Source organism: Orbicella franksi, chromosome 5 (genome assembly GCF_964199315.1).
Source record: "Orbicella franksi chromosome 5, jaOrbFran1.1, whole genome shotgun sequence".
Taxonomy (NCBI): domain Eukaryota; kingdom Metazoa; phylum Cnidaria; class Anthozoa; order Scleractinia; family Merulinidae; genus Orbicella; species Orbicella franksi.
Genome location: NC_138149.1, coordinates 12,632,401 through 12,650,718, shown reverse-complemented (window position 1 = coordinate 12,650,718; position 18,318 = coordinate 12,632,401). Strand labels below are relative to the sequence as shown.

The 18,318-nt window shown below is 41.0% G+C and overlaps 1 protein-coding gene across 1 annotated transcript in view; it reads right to left on the bottom strand.

Moving 5' to 3' along the window:
• Positions 1-17,817, bottom strand: part of LOC145486332 (polycystin family receptor for egg jelly-like) — a 53,645-nt gene extending 35,828 nt beyond the window's left edge. The window contains exons 1-6 of the mRNA XM_081464971.1: positions 17,319-17,817; positions 16,223-16,237; positions 15,359-15,727; positions 13,850-14,218; positions 13,267-13,635; positions 12,694-13,053 (exon numbers count right to left, since the gene is read on the bottom strand). Of these exons, the coding sequence (XP_081321097.1) occupies positions 12,694-13,053; positions 13,267-13,635; positions 13,850-14,218; positions 15,359-15,727; positions 16,223-16,237; positions 17,319-17,373 (1,537 nt within the window). The 5' untranslated portion in view covers positions 17,374-17,817. The remainder of the gene's footprint in view (positions 1-12,693; positions 13,054-13,266; positions 13,636-13,849; positions 14,219-15,358; positions 15,728-16,222; positions 16,238-17,318) is intronic.
• Between the last annotated feature and the right edge of the window lie 501 nt (positions 17,818-18,318).

Here is an 18,318-nt window from a genome sequence, read left to right as displayed (position 1 = left end):
GATGGGGCCTTTTCCTGGTTTGCGACGGTCATATGTTAGAGCCGCTTACTAATTTTATAGGTCTGAAAATTGGGTATCGATTTTTCCCCCTAAGGAGTGGGTTTTGGAGTTGTGTGACGTCTTGCATCTAACTATTTCATGTGAGAGATCAATGCCGAATGACGTATCGTATACTGTCGTGATTTGTACCTATTTTGTTATATAATCACAATATTCATAACTATTAACGAAATTCCCGACAAGTTTATCACTTTCAGAAAATAATAGCGAGCTACAGAAGCACAACGCCTCGGTAATTTAAGGCGAAAGTTGTCCCAAGTAGTTGAAGGTTGAACTTACATAGAGTCATGCGTTGAAAGGGGAAACGGACTTCACGTTTACTTGCTAGTTCAAGCTAGCCGCAGTCCTGTAACGGATGACGTGCGATCAATTTGTGTTGGCTGCCAAATGGGTGCCAAATGGGAGAAAAACTTCCGCGGACTTGCCTGTAAATATTGATCTCGACCAAAGTGAATGCAGGCCGTGGGAAGCCCTTACGTGTACTAGCGACTCCTTTTGACCAATACTTCAGGTCTCGAGAAAAAAATAAAAAAAGGTTTACGATGGAACTGATCTCACTACCAGAATCGATAAAGAATATCAGAGCGGATACACAGCTACCTTAAATTTTCCAAAAATTTGAGGTGGTCCTGAATCTGCTTCCACCATTTTTTTTTTTTTTTTTTTTCTTTCACACTTACCAAAATTTTAAAACTTGACATGCTGATTAGACTTCGATTTAAAAAAAAAAGGTTCCAGGAGCCATTCTTGAGTTACAAACCATAAATCTAAAATTAAGAGTGTTTCAAATGGGTTATTCTTTTGCAGTAAGTAATCATTTACGTCACGAAAATGGCCACCACTCGCTCACCAATGTTTAGGCATTTGTTTGATACAATTATTGTAGCATCGATGGGAGGCGGGTGGCCACATGCCGGATCGAACGGTCCGGGTTTGAGCCCTGGCCAGGGGCATTGTGTTCTCACAGTGCCTCTCTCCGCCCAGGCGTATAAATGGGTACCGGCAAACTTAATGCTGGGGATAACCGTGAGATGGACTGGCATCCCATCCAGAGGGGCGTAGAAATACCCCAGTCGCTTCATATTATATGCACAGCAACCGGGATAAGCTCCGGCCTGATGAGTCACTAGGTTCGTCTTCACACCTAACTTTACTTTACAACTAAAAACTAATCTTGATCCATCAAAGGAAAAATTCTGAAAAAATGCTGCAAAACGTTATGAGCTACATAAGTACTCTACGAAAACAAACCATGCCACTGTGGGATTCATCTCGTTATAGCGATAAAATATTCTCAAAAAGCTGAAAGATAAAATTCACGCCATGAAATGTCTCTATCTTGTAAATATATTTTTTAACAATGAAATGACGAAAAGAGAGATATTTGTTTGTTCTTTGTACACTCAATACGTGACATTTTTATCACTTTATCACTTCTCGCGTGGCGCATGACACAAAGCACGTAATCGATAGCTTGCTTTACACCGCTAGGTTACAAAAATAAGGTTACGTTCAAAGCAAACAATGTTTATTTTAAAGCTATGAGAACATACCTCTGCGACCCTTCAAGCGGAAAGCAAAACGTGACCCGTAAAATATCTCAGCCCCAGAAATCGCACAAAAACTGCACAGATTAAATGGTCATCTAACGAAAAGATATCGCACAATTCAATCATAGGCGATGCAAATAAGTCAAACAATGGACTAGCCCCGATACAGCCGCAACAACGTTCAATTTTATCTCATCTGCGACACAATGTCCACAGAAGTTTCCCCTTCAATGATGTTAACAAGGGAAACAAAAAGGGTGCTTATTCGTTTTAAACAAGTTCACTTTCCACCACAATCGTGAGCATTTCAATGCATATATGGCAAACCGTTTGTAGCAAAATTCAATCCTTGCAATATATGTTTAATCCTTTAAATAATGGTTTTATTTAAACATATAAAAAGGCACTCAATCCAATGGCAAATAAAATTTTAGGTTCAATTCAATCTTTTAATTTTCATGATTCAATCCAATACCTGGAATATTGATTCAATCCAATACCTGAAATATTGATTCAATCCAATACCTGAAATATTGATTCAATCCAATACCTGAAATATTGATTCAATCCAATACCTGAAATATTGATTCAATCCAATTCCTCGAGTATTGATTCAATCCAATTCCTCGAATATTGATGCAATCCAATACCTCGAATATTGATGCAATCCAATACCTCGAATATTGATGCAATCCAATACCTCGAATATTGATTCAATCCAATACCTCGAATAATGATTCAATCCAATACCTCGAATATTGATGCAATCCACCTCGAATATTGATGCAATCTCCCTGGGCCGAGCGCGGCCAACAGGAACGAGAGTAACTGAGCACTAGAGAGCACTGAAAACATGGCGGGCGAAGGAGAACTAGATTTAGCAGTCGAGTTTCCTAAGTTTCTTGCAGACGTCTTGGATAAAACGGAAATAATTTTTGAGAATTTTGACTCAGAAGTTGCAGAAGCGCACGCCGAAGTTCTTGATCAAACCATTAGTCTGCTTAGGTAAATGAGGCATTGCTACAACCGAGACACAAGAGACAAGGAAAATTTAGATTCCATTGCTGCCGCTTTTGTAGATGTGCTCAGTGTGTTGCGTCGCAGAGCTATTACTCCGTCAATTTTTACTACGGAATCCATTACGATAGAAAGCGAAAAAAGAGGAAATCATGGAAGACCATTTCTTAAAATTCCTGTTGAGGTGCTTGAAAATCTTTGAGAACTAGGATTCATCTGGACAACGATAACAGAGATGACTGGAGTTTCGAGATGGACAATTTACAGAGGAGTGACAGATGGTATGGCTTAGAAGATATGAGGGATTTCGACAGCTTATTTGATAAGGAACCGAAATCAGTCGAGAGTACATTTCTAACCACGGGAGTGCTACTTGATATAACTTCATTGCAGGTTTCTTTAAGTCCGATGGGTTACGGGTTCAACGGAGAAGAATAAGAGAAAGGTTAACAAAATTAGATCCCCAAAATACTGTCTTGAGATGGGGTGCGTAAATTCGCTTTGGCATCTGGATGGACATCACTCTCTGATCCGATGGAAAATACTAATTCACGGCTGTATAGACGGATTTTCTCGGAGAATAACGTTTTGGAAATGTAGTGCCAACAATAAAGCAGAAACAGTTCTTGAATTGTTTCTGGATGCCGTTAAGAGAGACGGAGAATTTTGGCCTTTGAGAGTACGAGTATATCATGGTGTTGAAAACGTTGGTGTGTGCGATACAATGGTACAGGTTAGAAGAGAGGAGAGGGGCAGCTTCACTGCAGGGCCATCAACACAACCAACGAACTGAAAGATTGTGGAAGGATGTTTTCCGTTGTGCTTCCCACTTGTACTTTTTATAGTATGGAATTGTCAGGCATCCTGGACACTGATAATTCAGTGCATCTTTTCACCAAGGATAAACCAAGCTCTTTGCCAGTTCACTGAAGCTTTCAACCACCAAAATGTAAGAACAGAAAAAAAAACTGGTTGCCATACCAAATGTGGCTTATCATATGATGCAGCCTGAAAACCCCCCTTCAAATGGAAAGTCATATGATTTTGAATACTATGGTGATGATACTGATGGTCCAACTCCATTAGACAGTGATAACAATGTTGTAGTTGAAGAAATTGGCCTGGGACAACATGATTCAGTGCAGTCATTTGCATTGGAAAGGCTAGATCCCTTAAGAGAATCAAGTCAAATGGGAGTAGACATCTTCCAAGAGGCTCTAGAACTTGTGACAGTTCAACTTGGGCAACTGACAATTGCATAATACTACATGTGTGTGGGCTGGGTAAAGGAGATTATGGCCCCACTAAAGTATTTTTGCAACTCAGTTCACAACAGAAAACCTCACCCTGTATCAAGTAAATTATTTTCTCATCTTTCTTTTCATTGTATACAAAACTAAGAAACTGCTTGAATTACAGAATGCCCAACGTCTAGTAACACAACTAAACTGAAGAGAAATCAGGGCATTTTATAACTGCCATGTGCACTACTCTGCCTTGTAGATTTTCAGGTGCTTATCAAAACAGATGTTAAAATGTCGCAAGGTTAATTTGTTATCTTATTTCAAAAGTACCCAGGACACAAGACTAAATTCTTGGTCCAATGGCGTAATGGCTACTAACAGGTTTCATGTCGCTACCCAAAACTAACTTTGCACCAGCCAGCCTTTTTAATACACAGTTTCACTGACTTTTTTTATAAGAGTGGTCAATCTTGGACATTTCTTGTTGCATCTAAAATGTTAATAATAATCACTAAGAAAATTTCACTCCCACAAACACGAATCCTGCTTTTCTTGAATATGCTTGTGTTCAATCTCTGATGTACTTCTATCAGTGTTACCATTTTCTTTTATCTCTGTTTAATAGTTAAATATTCATATGCTTATTGAGGCAATTATTTCCATGCAATCCACTCATAGTTTCCCTGTTTTCATTAGTTTCTATTCTCTTCAGTTTTACTTTGTCAGGATAATTCTCAATTTTGTTTTCATCCAGTAGACCAGTACTCCATTCCATCATGATTATCACAATGGCTAGTGAAAGTGCAAAATCTATTATTCAAAACTGAAATGTGTGGCTAGTTGGCAGTAGTGTTAGCCTTGAGCCCTGGGTATCCAATAATATTCACAACAAATTGGTGCAATGTTTGTCATAGAATATCAAGAGAAACATCGTTTTTAGGAAAGAAGTACCACAGGTGGGTTAAATAATGCAAAACAAGAGACAACAACATTGAAAAACTTAAAACACATCCCAATGTTCAATGATTGCTGTCTTGTAAAATGTAAAGGTTCTTATTTCAAAAATAACATAAAGCCAGGTTTACACAAGCAGTTTTTGTGAGAAAAATGTTTGACTGTGTATATAGCACAGCAAAAATTTTGTTTACAGTTCAAAGTTTAGTGTGCCCGTAATGATTGGACAGCAGAAATATGCACAATACCAAAGACCAATGTGGTAGCACAATTTGCCACAGTTTATGTTATTTGCCACAAAAAGCTAGCACACACAGCTTTTAATAAACAAATACGTTTGTCACATAAAAAGTGGTTAACTTACATCTACAAAAGCGACAGCAATGGAATCTAAATTCTCCGTGTCCCTTGTGTCTCGGTTGTAGCAATGCCTCATTTACCTAAGCAGACTAATGGTTTGATCGAGAACTTCGGCGTGCGCTTCTGCAACTTCTGAGTCAAAATTCTCAAAAATTATTTCCGTTTTATCCAAGACGTCTGCAAGAAACTTAGGAAACTCGACTTCTAAATCTAGTCCTCCTTCGCCCGCCATGTTTTCAGTGCTCTCTAGTGCTCAGTTACTCTCGTTCCTGTTGGCCGCGCTCGGCCCAGGGAGATTGCATCAATATTCGAGGTGGATTGCATCAATATTCGAGGTATTGGATTGAATCATTATTCGAGGTATTGGATTGAATCAATATTCGAGGTATTGGATTGCATCAATATTCGAGGTATTGGATTGCATCGATACTCGAGGAATTGGATTGAATCAATATTTCAGGTATTAGATTGAATCAATATTTCAGGTATTGGATTGAATCAACATTCCAGGTATTGGATTGAATCATGAAAATTAAAAGACTGAATTGAACCAAAAATTTTATTTGCCATTGGATTGAGTGCCTTTTTATATGTTTAAATAAAACCATTATTTAAAGGATTAAACATATATTGCAAGGATTGAAATTTTGCTACAAAGGGCTTGCCATATGCATATCACACTTTTTGCTACAAATTGTTTCTTTACATTTCGAGTCATTTCCTGTTACATTATTTTGTGGTCTCATGTTTCAGCGCCGGAGTTCTGAGTTCATGCAATGATTTCAAACAGAAAAAAAGACTGATGTGATATAATCCATATCCTACGACTACTCGCCATGCTCTTATTAAGGTTACTCCAAACCTTCGCGGGGGCTACTCTTTCCAAATTTTCTTTTTTCCAACCAAATTAAAGTTCATTATTCAAAAAATGAAAATACAATATTGAAACGCGCGCGAGTTATTGGGAAAAAGAGGTTTTTTCATAAAAGTTAATAAACCGTCAACGTGTCATAATCCCTAAGAGGCATGGACTCCTCAGCGACCATTTTCCGGCAAACGGCTTAATCCAGAGATCCTATATCAAATAGTTTCAATTTGAGATCTTGTTACATGTCACGCGTCACGCGGGTTACATTTACCCATAACACCTTTTGGTCATGGTCTAATAACCATGTGCTCAACTGATGAACATTAAATAATTCATATACGTTCATGAAGTGTGTGAGGACTTCTTGAATCTTATTACATGGTGTCAGAAGTGAAGAACCCAAAGCTTCAACGATTCAGCCTGGCCTCCCGTGACTGATTATATTCAGGCTCGTTCTATAAACGCTTCGAACTCGCCGTCTCTCCCTCATCGATCGACTCATCGCGGTTTGGACTATTTTCCGAACTCACCGATCTACCCTTCTCACCGCTCTTCGATCGACTCACCGTTGTTTGGGACTCTTTTCGCCTCCGACATCATAGGTAAGGATCGACCTGTATTTGACGCCAGCTCAGAGGATCGTCGTCGAGCTGCAAATTCTTCATTGCAAACTTCAGGGATTATTGCATCATGGAAGACTACATCAACCCCTCTAAAGATGTGGATAGCGACGACTACTGGATACAAACGAAACGACCTAAAGTTATGGCGGCTCTTCGACGAGCTTTCCCTCGGGCGGAATGGGATGTACTAACCACAACCATCGACTCCCAAATCGCCTTCAGCAGTCGACGACAGGCTACAGAGAGACATTTTTGTAATTGGGCTAAACGACACCTTCAAGCATTTTCGCAGCGACCTCATCTCACGGGAGAACCTGGCTTTTCTAACCTTTGAACAAGTCATCAATAAGGCTCGGGACTTTGAGGCTGGCCTCAAAACTGAATCAGCCATCACTAAACAACAGCTTGAGGAATCAGCCCACCAGCTTACACCCAGCGTGGTAAACGAGGAAACCACTGATGCAGCACACAAGGTCACACCCAATGCCATCAAGTCCAGAACTCCTCGCCGTCCCTTCAAACAACATGGTCTCCCTGCTTCACAGTCTCATGCTTCTCCTACCTGCTTGTGGTGCGGTCGCACACCACATGCTGCTCGTCGTGACTGCCCAGCAGCTAATGATACTTGCCATCGTTGCGGCAAAAGAGGCCACTGGCAACAAGATTGCCGAGCATCCGCTGCTAGTACAGTGTACCAGGCAGACACAGGCTTTCAGTCAAGCACCGCTTATGTCATCACTCACGACATAGCGCAGGTTCAGTCTGCACCCAAGGGTATCTTTGTCGATCTGGATCTTAGCCCAACTCCCTCGCCAGCAGCAACTCGCCGCATCCGATTTCAAGTGGACTCTGGGTGTTCATGTAACACCATACACGTCACAGAGCTACAGAAAATGTCTCCTGTCAAAGTTGAACCTTCCAGTGTTCGTCTCCTTGACTACTCCAAATCCATCATCCCAACTGGAGGTCAAACCACATTGCATTGTACTCGCCAAGGCAAAATCTATGAGGTACTGGTTCAAGTTATAACTGCACAAAGCTACTATGCACCTCTCTTGGGCCTGGCTGATAGTACTCACGTGGGTATCCTGAATTATGATGTTGACACTGTAAATTAACTCCATGTCACCTCCACACGTTCTTCACCTCCTCTCGGTGAGTTGACTTTTGATTCTATTAAAGTTAACTATCCCCATTTATTTGAGGGGCTGGGTGAACTGGGAGAACCTTACTCACTGACACTCGATCCTACTATTTAAGCCCATCCAAGCTCCGCCCCATCGCTACGCTGCACCAAAGTTACCCATCATCAAAGAGGCTCTGGACAAACTGATCGACACTGGTCAACTAGTCAGAGTCAATGAACCCACACCCTGGATATCAAACATGGTGGTAGGTGAACGCCCACCATCAGCAACTAAGCCTGCCAAAGTTCGCATTTGTTTAGACCCTTCCCAGACTATAAGCAAAGCTATTCTCAGACCAGTATATCCCATCCCGACTCTGGAGGAGAACCTTCATCGTTTTTATCAGGCCAAGATTTTCTCAACTTTTGATATTAAAGATGCTTTTCAAACAATTAAGCTGACAGAGGAGTCCTCTAAGTTGACTACTATGCATACACCCTGGGGGCGTTACCGCTGGACTCGACTTCCCTTCGGCATCAGTTCAGCTCCTGAGGAGTTCCAGCGTCGCATTCATGATGTTCTCTGTGGCTTGGAGGGGGTTGTCAACATTGCCGATGAGGCCACCCATGATCATGACCGCACAGTAATTAAGCTCCTGGACCGCCTCTCTCACCATCACTTAAAGCTCAATCCCGACAAAGTCAAGTTAAAGACCTACTCTGCACCCTTCATGGGTCACACCCTCACGCCTGAAGGACTAAAGCCCAGTAATGAGATTGTCAATGCAGTCCTGAACATGCCTCAACCTCATGACAAAGCAGCCACACGGCGTTTCCTGGGCACAATCACTTATTTATCGAAGTTCTGCCCCCGACACAGTGGTACGTCCTCTCCGCGATCTCACCCACATTGATCAGAAATTCCTGTGGGCTGACCAACACACAGAAGCTCTCCGACAAGCAAAAGAGTTAGTGTCTCAAGCTCCATGTCTCCGTTATTTTGATGTCAAAGCCCCAGTGGTACTTCAAGTTGACGCCTCTGAATATGGCCTCTGTGCTGCACTTCTTCAACCAGCCACTTATCCCTTAAACTCCTCCGATACCTTGTGGCAACCTGTAGCCTACAGTTCAAGTTCTCTCAGTCCAACAGAACAACGATATGCTCAAATTGAAAAAGAAACTCTAGCTATCGTTCATGCATTCCACAAGTTTGACCAACTTCTCTTTGGAAAATCTGATGTGGTCGTCCATAGTGATTACAAGCCTCTGGAGACCATTTTCAAGCGGCCTCTGGCTTCCGCTCCACGCTGTCTTCAAAGCATGATGCTTACTCTTCAACGCTACACATTCTGCGTTGAGTACCACAAGGGGTCAACACTCCACGTTGCTGACACTCTCTCTCGAGCCCCTCTACCCACCACCACCCACAAGCAAGTGCATGACGAAGTGGTCTATCGAGTTGAATTTGAAACAGATACCCCTCAACTTTCTGGATCTCAAGATGCCACGCTTCAGGAGCTAAGAACAACGGTCGTCACAGACCCTGAACAAATCGCTCTGCAATCTCTTATTGAGGCTGGCTGGCCCAACGACAAAGCCGCGGTTCCCGAACTAGCACGCCCAAACTGGGCTATCCGTCAAGAACTCACCTCACATAATGGGCTCCTGTTTAAACAAGATCGCCTCATTATCCCCTCTTCTGCTCGCCCGACCATACTCCACAAGCTACACGCTGCTCACCGTGGCTTCGAGTTCACCATTCCACACGCTCGGAGTTGTGTCTTCTGGCCAGGGATCAACAACCAGGTTTCAGACATGTGCCAGAACTGTGTCATTTGTGCACAATATAAGCAACAACACCCTCGAGAACCCCTCCAACCTTACCCTGTACCCACCTTACCTTGGCAACTGGTTTCACAAGACTTATTTGACCTCAATGGCATACCATATCTGGTAACAGTTGATCACTACATTGACTTTTATGAAATTGACCGCCCCCCATCTATCCAATCAACAGCTGTAGTGCAAGCCACCAAGCAACACTTTGGCCGACATGGAATTCCACACACGTTACTAACAGATAATGGGGCCCAATACACCTCGGACTTGTTCAAAGAATTTGCTCAAACATACAAGTTCAATCACATCACATCATCTCCATACTGGTCGCAATCCAATGGTCGTACTGAAGCAGCTGTGAAGTCTGCCAAACACATTCTCCGCACAGCTAAAGATGTAGACTTGGCTCTCTTGTCAGTACGAAACACTCCCCCTTCCGGTCACACCTTCTCTCCAGCTCAGCGACTGTTTGGCCGGGCTCTCCGCAGCAATTTGCCTCAGCCGTCGGTTACATTGGAACCATCCAAGTTTCAACGCGACACAATAGTAACCGAACATTTGTATCGCAAATTACAGCAAAAGCAAGCCTACGACAAACATGCAGGACAACTCCTTCCAGACTTCCCACCCGGAAGCTACGTCTATGCTAAGCCTCCCCCTAATTCACCTTCAAAGGCCTAGATCTCTGGACAAATCATCGGCTCTGCGGGCCCTAGATCTTACTTTATCAAAACTGGCTCCAGACAAATCAGGCGAAACCGTGTTCAAGTGCAACTGGCACCTCCCTCAAGTACCATTGCCTCACAGTTATTTTGCATCAACGATCGCATTTGATACCCGATTAATTCGCCTGAATTTCAGTCGGTCGTTTTGGCGTTAACGGCTTCTGCCGCCTTAAGAAAGCAGTTGGCAAAAAAGAATCTAATTTTATCGAACTCTACATTTTATAAACTTTCCATTGATATATAGTTTGTGGGGGTTTCCTCCAAAACAGCGCGCGTACGAATTTTTTTTTTCTGGAGGACACCCGCGAAGGTTTGAAGTAACATTAAAATCTTTCGATTCAGTTTTTGGCAACGCGTGACAAATTCCTATCAATCTATTGACCATTACGTGACAGAAAGTCCATATCGGACGCCGTATTTACATTTCAGCATGCAGAATGAGAGAGGAGAACAGAACATAAGCCTTTCGCTTTAGCGAGCAAGGGACTGACGCTGGAAGGCTTGACTACTTTTATGGATTGCTGTTTGAGAAAAAGGGATAGGAATGTGGTGGATTATCTCGGAGTCATTAGTTGAATGTCATTGAGAAGATGATGTTCTTTGTCGAACTCCACGCGTCGCAATGGTTATCGTGTACGATTCTGAATACACCAGTACTTAATATTTGAACGTAATATCTTACAGATGGTGAGCTAAACATGACTTTTCTGCCATAGTTTAAGTCCAAATACTGAGGAAATCAAATGGATGGAGACATTTTCATGTTCCTTTTGATTATCTGGTCACAGGCACTTGCCTATTGTTTTCGTTTCTAGCAGGTTAGTGTTGTGATTATCACGATTTTGCGAGCGTTAGTACTCAGCGCTGATGAAAAGCCCGGAAATAATTTTTATAACAAGTTTTACACTGACATTTCTTCTTTCGAAATGTCAGAAACTTAGGTGTTTCGGTGTTTAATCGGTGTTTTATCGAATTTGCCGATTGAAAATGTGGGCATAATTAAGAATTTTGAATAAGCGAATTTTAGTGATTTTAAGCGGCTCGTCCTGGCCTTGAAAATTAACCCACAGAAGAATAATTGACCTCAAAAGACTTTTAAACCCCTCAGTATAAGTTTCCAGACTCAAACTGGAATGTTATTGTGATGCAGATTGAACAGAGTGAAGTTTATGATAAGGTATTAGTCACTAAATTTTGCGTGTTTTTGACCAGATGTGGGACCGTAACGAATTTTTGATTTTTTGGCGGGTTTAAAAACTATTTCAAGAATAAAACACTCACCGTGTTTCTAGGCTTACCATAGGCTATCTCTGGGAGGAATATGAAAAATTTTGATTTTTTCATCATGTGCCACATATTTTCGATATGGCTCGGTCCTGTTGGACATTCCCTCTTAAAATCGAAAATTGTTCTAAATTTATTATGGAAAAAGTCTTCTCGAGATCAAGAAAACGCAAACCAACAAAACTTTCATGGCTTCAAAACAAAACTTCAAGACACATTCTGGTGTCTTTTGGAGCAATTTCATTAAAACAGTGTCCTTCCTTCAGTCCAATTAATTTCATTGAACAAAAAGCATGGTTTGAAATGTTTTCGCGATTTATTCGAAATCAAACATATAGAATTCTTTTATTCTTGCATATTCCCCATGCCATGCATCGTAATTTCAGAAATTGGCATCCGATTTCCTACAACAGATCTGGTTCGTACAAAATTCATGTTTTATCGATTTTCTATTTTTGGTTTATCGTTTCCATGGAAATATCGAATACCTTAAAAAACACATTTAATCAAACTTCAATCTTTTTCCAAAAACCTATGTAATTTCCACATCGATCAGAGTACGTGAAGTTTAGTAAAACGCCAATTGAAAATGCTAGGTATGGTCCAGAAAAAACTGTATCGAACCACCGTTACTGTCGTTTTGTTCTCTTGTACATATGTATAACCGAACATAACCGACATTTAGTTTGATATTTGGACATTTTCCTATTTATTCCATTCAATAAAGGCTGACTGTGATTACTCCTGTGTGATTTAGTTATCAAGAAATGGATCCAAATAAAATTGAATTGGATTGAGCTCGATTGCGTTCGATTTTGTTCGATTGGTTCGATAATCGAACTCACAGCAAAATAGATGTTCGATTTTGTTCGATTACCGAACTTAATCGAACGATGCGGTCTTCGATTGCCGTGAGGTCGATTGAATTTTGTTCGATTTTGTTCGATTAGACACACCGGGAGGTTTGTCAAAATATTTCAGGCTCATGGTATATTTTGAGTCATTCAGGTTGGCTATTAACACAATTGATCAATGCAACTTACCAGCGCTGGCCTTACCACCATAGCGATATTCTGTCCTCTGTAACTCATACACGAAGTAAGAGCTGCAGTTCTTCACTTTAATGATGAAATTCAAATTACCGAAGTCGTCTATACTATAACAGACTTTACGTGTCACCACTCCTTCAGCGACTGTCGGGTGTGCACCTTTCAGCCAACCTGGATGCTCAGTACCGCAGCGATAACTGAAAACACATTTGTCCGGCATCCGATCCCCGGCAGCCCCTTGGAAACAATACCAAGCCGTAACTAGGCTACTATCGTTTCTCTCATGAGGCGGTTCTGCGTCTCCTTGAGCGCGGTCTGCTTCACTGAGGACTGTGTAATTTGTACAACCATCCACTTCAAGTAAAAACAAACCAGTTAGTTAGGGTTATGACAAAATTATATTCCTTTTCGTAGGGTATCTTATCTTTATTTTTGTTCAGGTTTGTTATGTTAGCTTATTTACTCTTATTTTGTCTGATATTCTAGGTTTGTCAACCTATTTCAGGCTCATGGTATATTTTCAGTCATTCAGGTTGGCTATTAACACAACTGATCAATGCAACTTACCAGCGCCGGCGTTACCACAATAGCGAGCGTACAAAGATGTCCTCCGTAGCTCATACACGTAGTAAGAGCTACAGTTCTTCACTTTAATGATGTTACTATCCCAACAGCAGTCACTGTAACCATTATAACAGACTTTACGTGTCACCACTCCTTCAGCGACTGTCGGGTGTGCACCATTAAGCCAACCTGGAAACTTACTACCGCAGCTGTACATGAGAACACATTTGTCCGGCATCTGATCCCCAGCAGCTCCTTGAAAACGATACCAACCCGTTACCAGGCTACTATCGTTTCTGTCATGAGGCGGTTCTGCGTTTTCTTGAGCGCGGTCTGCTTCACTCAGGACTGTATAATTTGTACAACCATCCACTTCAAGTAAAAACAAACCAGTTAGTTGGAGTTATGACAAAATTATATTCCTTTTTGTGGGGAATCTTATCTTTATTTTTGTTCAGCTTTTGTTATATTAGCTTATTTATTCTTATTTTGTCTGACATTCTAGCTTTGTCAACCTATTTCAGGCTCATGGTATATTTTCAGTCATTCAGGTTGCCTGTTAACACAACTGATCAATGCAACTTACTAGCGCCGGCGTTACCACAATAGCGACGGTACGAAAATGTCCTCTGTAACTCATACACGTAGTAAGAGCTGCAGTTCTTCACTTTAATGATGTTACTCAACCAACAGCAGCCATTGTAATCACTATAACAGACTTTACGTGTCACCACTCCTTCAGCGACTGTCGGGTGTGCACCATTAAGCCAACCAGGATGTATAGTACCGCAGCGATACATGAGAACACATTTGTCCGGCATCTGATCCCCAGCAGCTCCTTGAAAACGATACCAAGCCGTCACCAGGCTACTATCGTTTCTGTCATGAGGCGGTTCTGCGTCTCCTTGAGCGCGGTCTGCTTCACTCAGGACTGTGTAATTTGTACAACCATCCACTTCAAGTAAAAAGAAACCAGTTAGTTAGAGTTATGACAAAATTATATTCCTTTTTGTGAGGTATCTTATCTTTATTTTTGTTCAGTTTCCGTTATATTAGCTTATTTATTCTTATTAATTTCTCAAGCGTCTGAGCGGGCCGAAATCCTAAATCCTCGAATTTGATTGGCTAATCATACGCAGGTGACCGGTCCAGCTTTTTACGATACGGCCCAAGGGCCGGATTTTTAACCCATTGCCTAAATTTGAATTCGCTCCTAAATGTTAGCGGTAACCGTCAATCTTTTCCCTTTTTTACACATCCATCCACGATTAGTCAACGTAATTTTATCTCTGTTTACTTTAAAATGGCAAGGAAAGTCACTGTAAGTAAATTCAATTGAGTGTTTTGAAGTTGTGAGAGTTTACTTGGTTGATTGTAGCTTGGCGCTGTAATGGCGCGTAATCCTGTGTTTCTCTCGCCGTAAAATTTGAGTCAATTTCAGTCGATTTTACCTCTCTGATCGTTGCTGTATTCAGGAGAATTTTTGTGGAATACACTTAACGAATTTCCTTGCTTTTTGCTATTCAACTTACGGTAGAAAAGTCTGATTTCAAGTGATTTTAAAAGCAATGACTGACAGAAACTTCACACGAAATTTCACACCGCAGAAACAACTTTGGAGAACTTAACTTGTGAAATAAATGCAACTAACATAAAGTAGTTAGGAAAATATCTGCTCTTTAATACACCTTTCTTTGTCTACTATCTGAGTTACTCGCTCGTTGCCAAGATTTTTTACAAATCGTTAGTAGACGGTGCGCAAGCCGATTCAATGACAAGAGCTGCGTAAACAAACACATTTATAATCTGTAAAACTAATTTACTGCAGGAAAAAAATAAACATGTTATTTGCCGGCTTAGGGTCGGCCCGTATAGTGAAAAAATGTGACCTCGGGCTTGAAAATGCTGCCCTCGGCCTACGGCCTCGGTCACAGACCTCGGTCACAGTTTTTCACTTTACGGACCTCTCAGCCCGCCGGCAAATAACATATATTTATTTTGTCTGATATTCTAGATTTGTCAACCCATTTCAGGCTCACTGTATATTTTCAGTCATTCAGGTCGGCTATTAACACAACTGATAAATGCAACCTACTAGCGCCGGCGTTACCACAATAGCGACGGTACGAAAATGTCCTCTGTAACTCATACACGTAGTAAGAGCTACAGTTCTTCACTTTAATGATGTTACTCAACCAACAGCAACCATTGTAATCACTATAACAGACTTTACGTGTCACCACTCCTTCAGCGACTGTCGGGTGTGCACCATTAAGCCAACCTGGAAATCTACTACCGCAGCGATACATGAGAACACATTTGTCCAGCATCTGATCCCCAGCAGCTCCTTGGAAACGATACCAACCCGTTACCAGGCTATTATCGTCTCTTGCATGAGGCGGTTCTGTGTTTCCTTGAGCGCGGTCTGCTTCACTCAGGACTGTATAATTTGTACAACCATCCACTTCAAGTAAAAAACCATACCAGTTAGTTAGAGTTATGACAAAATTATATTCCTTTTTGTGGGGTATCTTATCTTTATTTGTGTTCAGTTTTTGTTCAGCAAGAGAGGTTACAGTCATAAAAAAAATAATAATAATAATTACCGGTACGATTTATTATTATAGGGTATCTCATCTTTATTTGCTTATTCTTTCCTGTTTTGTGCAAAAATATTATATTTACCAAGATCATCAGATAATCTTATATAGATTTTTCCCTCACAATTAATTTTGAGGAGTATTTTTTCTGTTACTATTAAAAGGTTTGTAGAATCACTGCAGTCTTTTGTTAGCACGAAAACTTACTCTATTCTACTCAAAACAATAAAGAAAACAAACGCTTAATAATCCGAACGAGGAAATGCAGCAAATCAAATTAAACAAAAACATTGAACAATTTCCCAGCATGAGCGGCCGAATTTGAGCAAAGGCATTACCTTTCTAGATATTTTACTTACCTCCGCGAGTGGGTGCTGCAAATAATCATAAAGTTTGGATTAAATTCAAAATCAAGCAAAGTTGATCAGTTCAGAAAAATTCGTAGTACAACCCTCAAATCTTGATACTTTTACTTAGATACTTAGATGCTTGTATCGTTCTACAGTGGAACCCCGTTAATCCGGTCACCAACGGGCCGCAAACATCTACCCGTATTAACGGGGTGACCGTATTAAAGAGGTTCTTTAAATAAGACAACGACTGACTGCGCTTGAGCTCGGGCCAGAATAAAGCGGCCGTAATAACGAGGTGACCCGGCCGTAATAACGAGGTGACCAGGCCGCATTAACGTGGTGACCGTATCAAACGGGGTGGCCCTGAGGCGAGGGTTCCGCTGTAGATATTATGCCTAATCTGTTTTATGACAACTTGATAGGAAATCAGTCGTGACTGAAAAAAGGACTTGTTTGAAGATTATCATGACATGTAGACAAGCCTATATGGGTTATCTCCTTCCAATGTCTTGTCCGAGTCGCTATACCCTTTGGTTTTTGAAGGACCCAGAACCCGGTAGGGTAACCATAGAGGGCCGAAGCTTAAGTGTCGACGACCTCTTTTCTTCAAAACCTTTGAGAGAGACCCTGTTAAGCCTTTGTTAGGAGCATTTAATTATGTTTCAAAAAGTCAAAGAAGCGTTATTTTAGATTAAAATCGCTTTAACAAACCATGCACGAGTATTTATTGACAGAGACGCCTTTACATGGTCAGCTTAACTGTGTATGCTCCACAGAAAGAAAGACTCTATCCGGCAGAACTATATCGGTTGAACGTATGAAAGAAACAATTTTACGATACTACATTTTCCATTGTATTCGTCAGAATTCTGCTTTACCACATATCTTAGGGACTGTCATGATATATGTACAAGATGTTACAAAATAGGAATGTCTACTTCATTTGCAGGCAAGACAAACATTAAAATGCAGGCGCTCAAATTTGCAATGGGCCATCAGTTTGTTACAGTAGCCGGCAGGGTGCTGCACTGAACGATCACAGCTACAGGGAACACAATGTTAAAACACAATCGCACAAAGATTAAATGAACGAATGGCTTACTTATCTGTGCTGCGCCAAAAAGAACAATGACTTGTACAAATAACAGCGGTATCATCTTGTATATCTGCAGAAAACCACATCAAACCTGTGTTTTAATTTTGGTGTAAAATTTGTGAGTAGGAAGAATGCGAGAGGCGAAGTTGCGAGTTGAAGTCGCCCCCTGAGTTGCGAGTTGAATTCGAGTTGACTGCTACTCTTCTAAAGACGAAATTCTAAATTTTCCAATACCAGCTCTGAATCGCAAAAAGTCAAGATTATTTTACATAGAAACACAATAAATTGAATACAATACAAATTGACGTACCACTGCTCTTAGACGGTGACAGCAGGTTTTGTCTCCTATCCGCGAATTGTGACTTCCTCTTTAGGTGAACACTAGAAATTGATGGACTAGTTAAGTACTCAGTATACTCATCAAAACATCTATATTGCCACCGTACTGATTGTAGAAAACTGAATATCTAGAAATTTAGGTCCAATTTACTTGTTATGTGTTCTTTTTTTTCTTGCCAAATCAAAACAAACGTTTCGGTCGCAGCCTGAGAAGTCGAACCGCAGGAAAAGTTCCCTTTCTGTGGGGACCAAAGTTAACAACAGTTCTGTTCAACATAATAGGAGAACAGTTAATCAACGTGATAAATAATTTTTCTATCACGAGTATGATTACAGACCGAATAGGGCGACACGAAGTCTCATTACCAATTAATCATAAACATAGGCACGCAAGGCGTGCAAGAGTTATTTTTTTGTGGATTAAAAGCCCCCAGAGGTAGCAGCACTCACTCTTAACAGTAATGATAAGGTTAATCCAACAAGTTTGTTTGGTTACGATGTACAGCGTAGAAAGAAAAGAATTAGGATTTTTGTCACTGTAGGTTTAGCTTACAAAATATTCTTTAGTTCGTATTGTGTAATCGTCGATCGTCCGGGTGAGGGTAATTCTGAAAAGAACTGCTGTTGGTGACTGACGCTTCGACAAATTAAGCAGAACACATCTTCA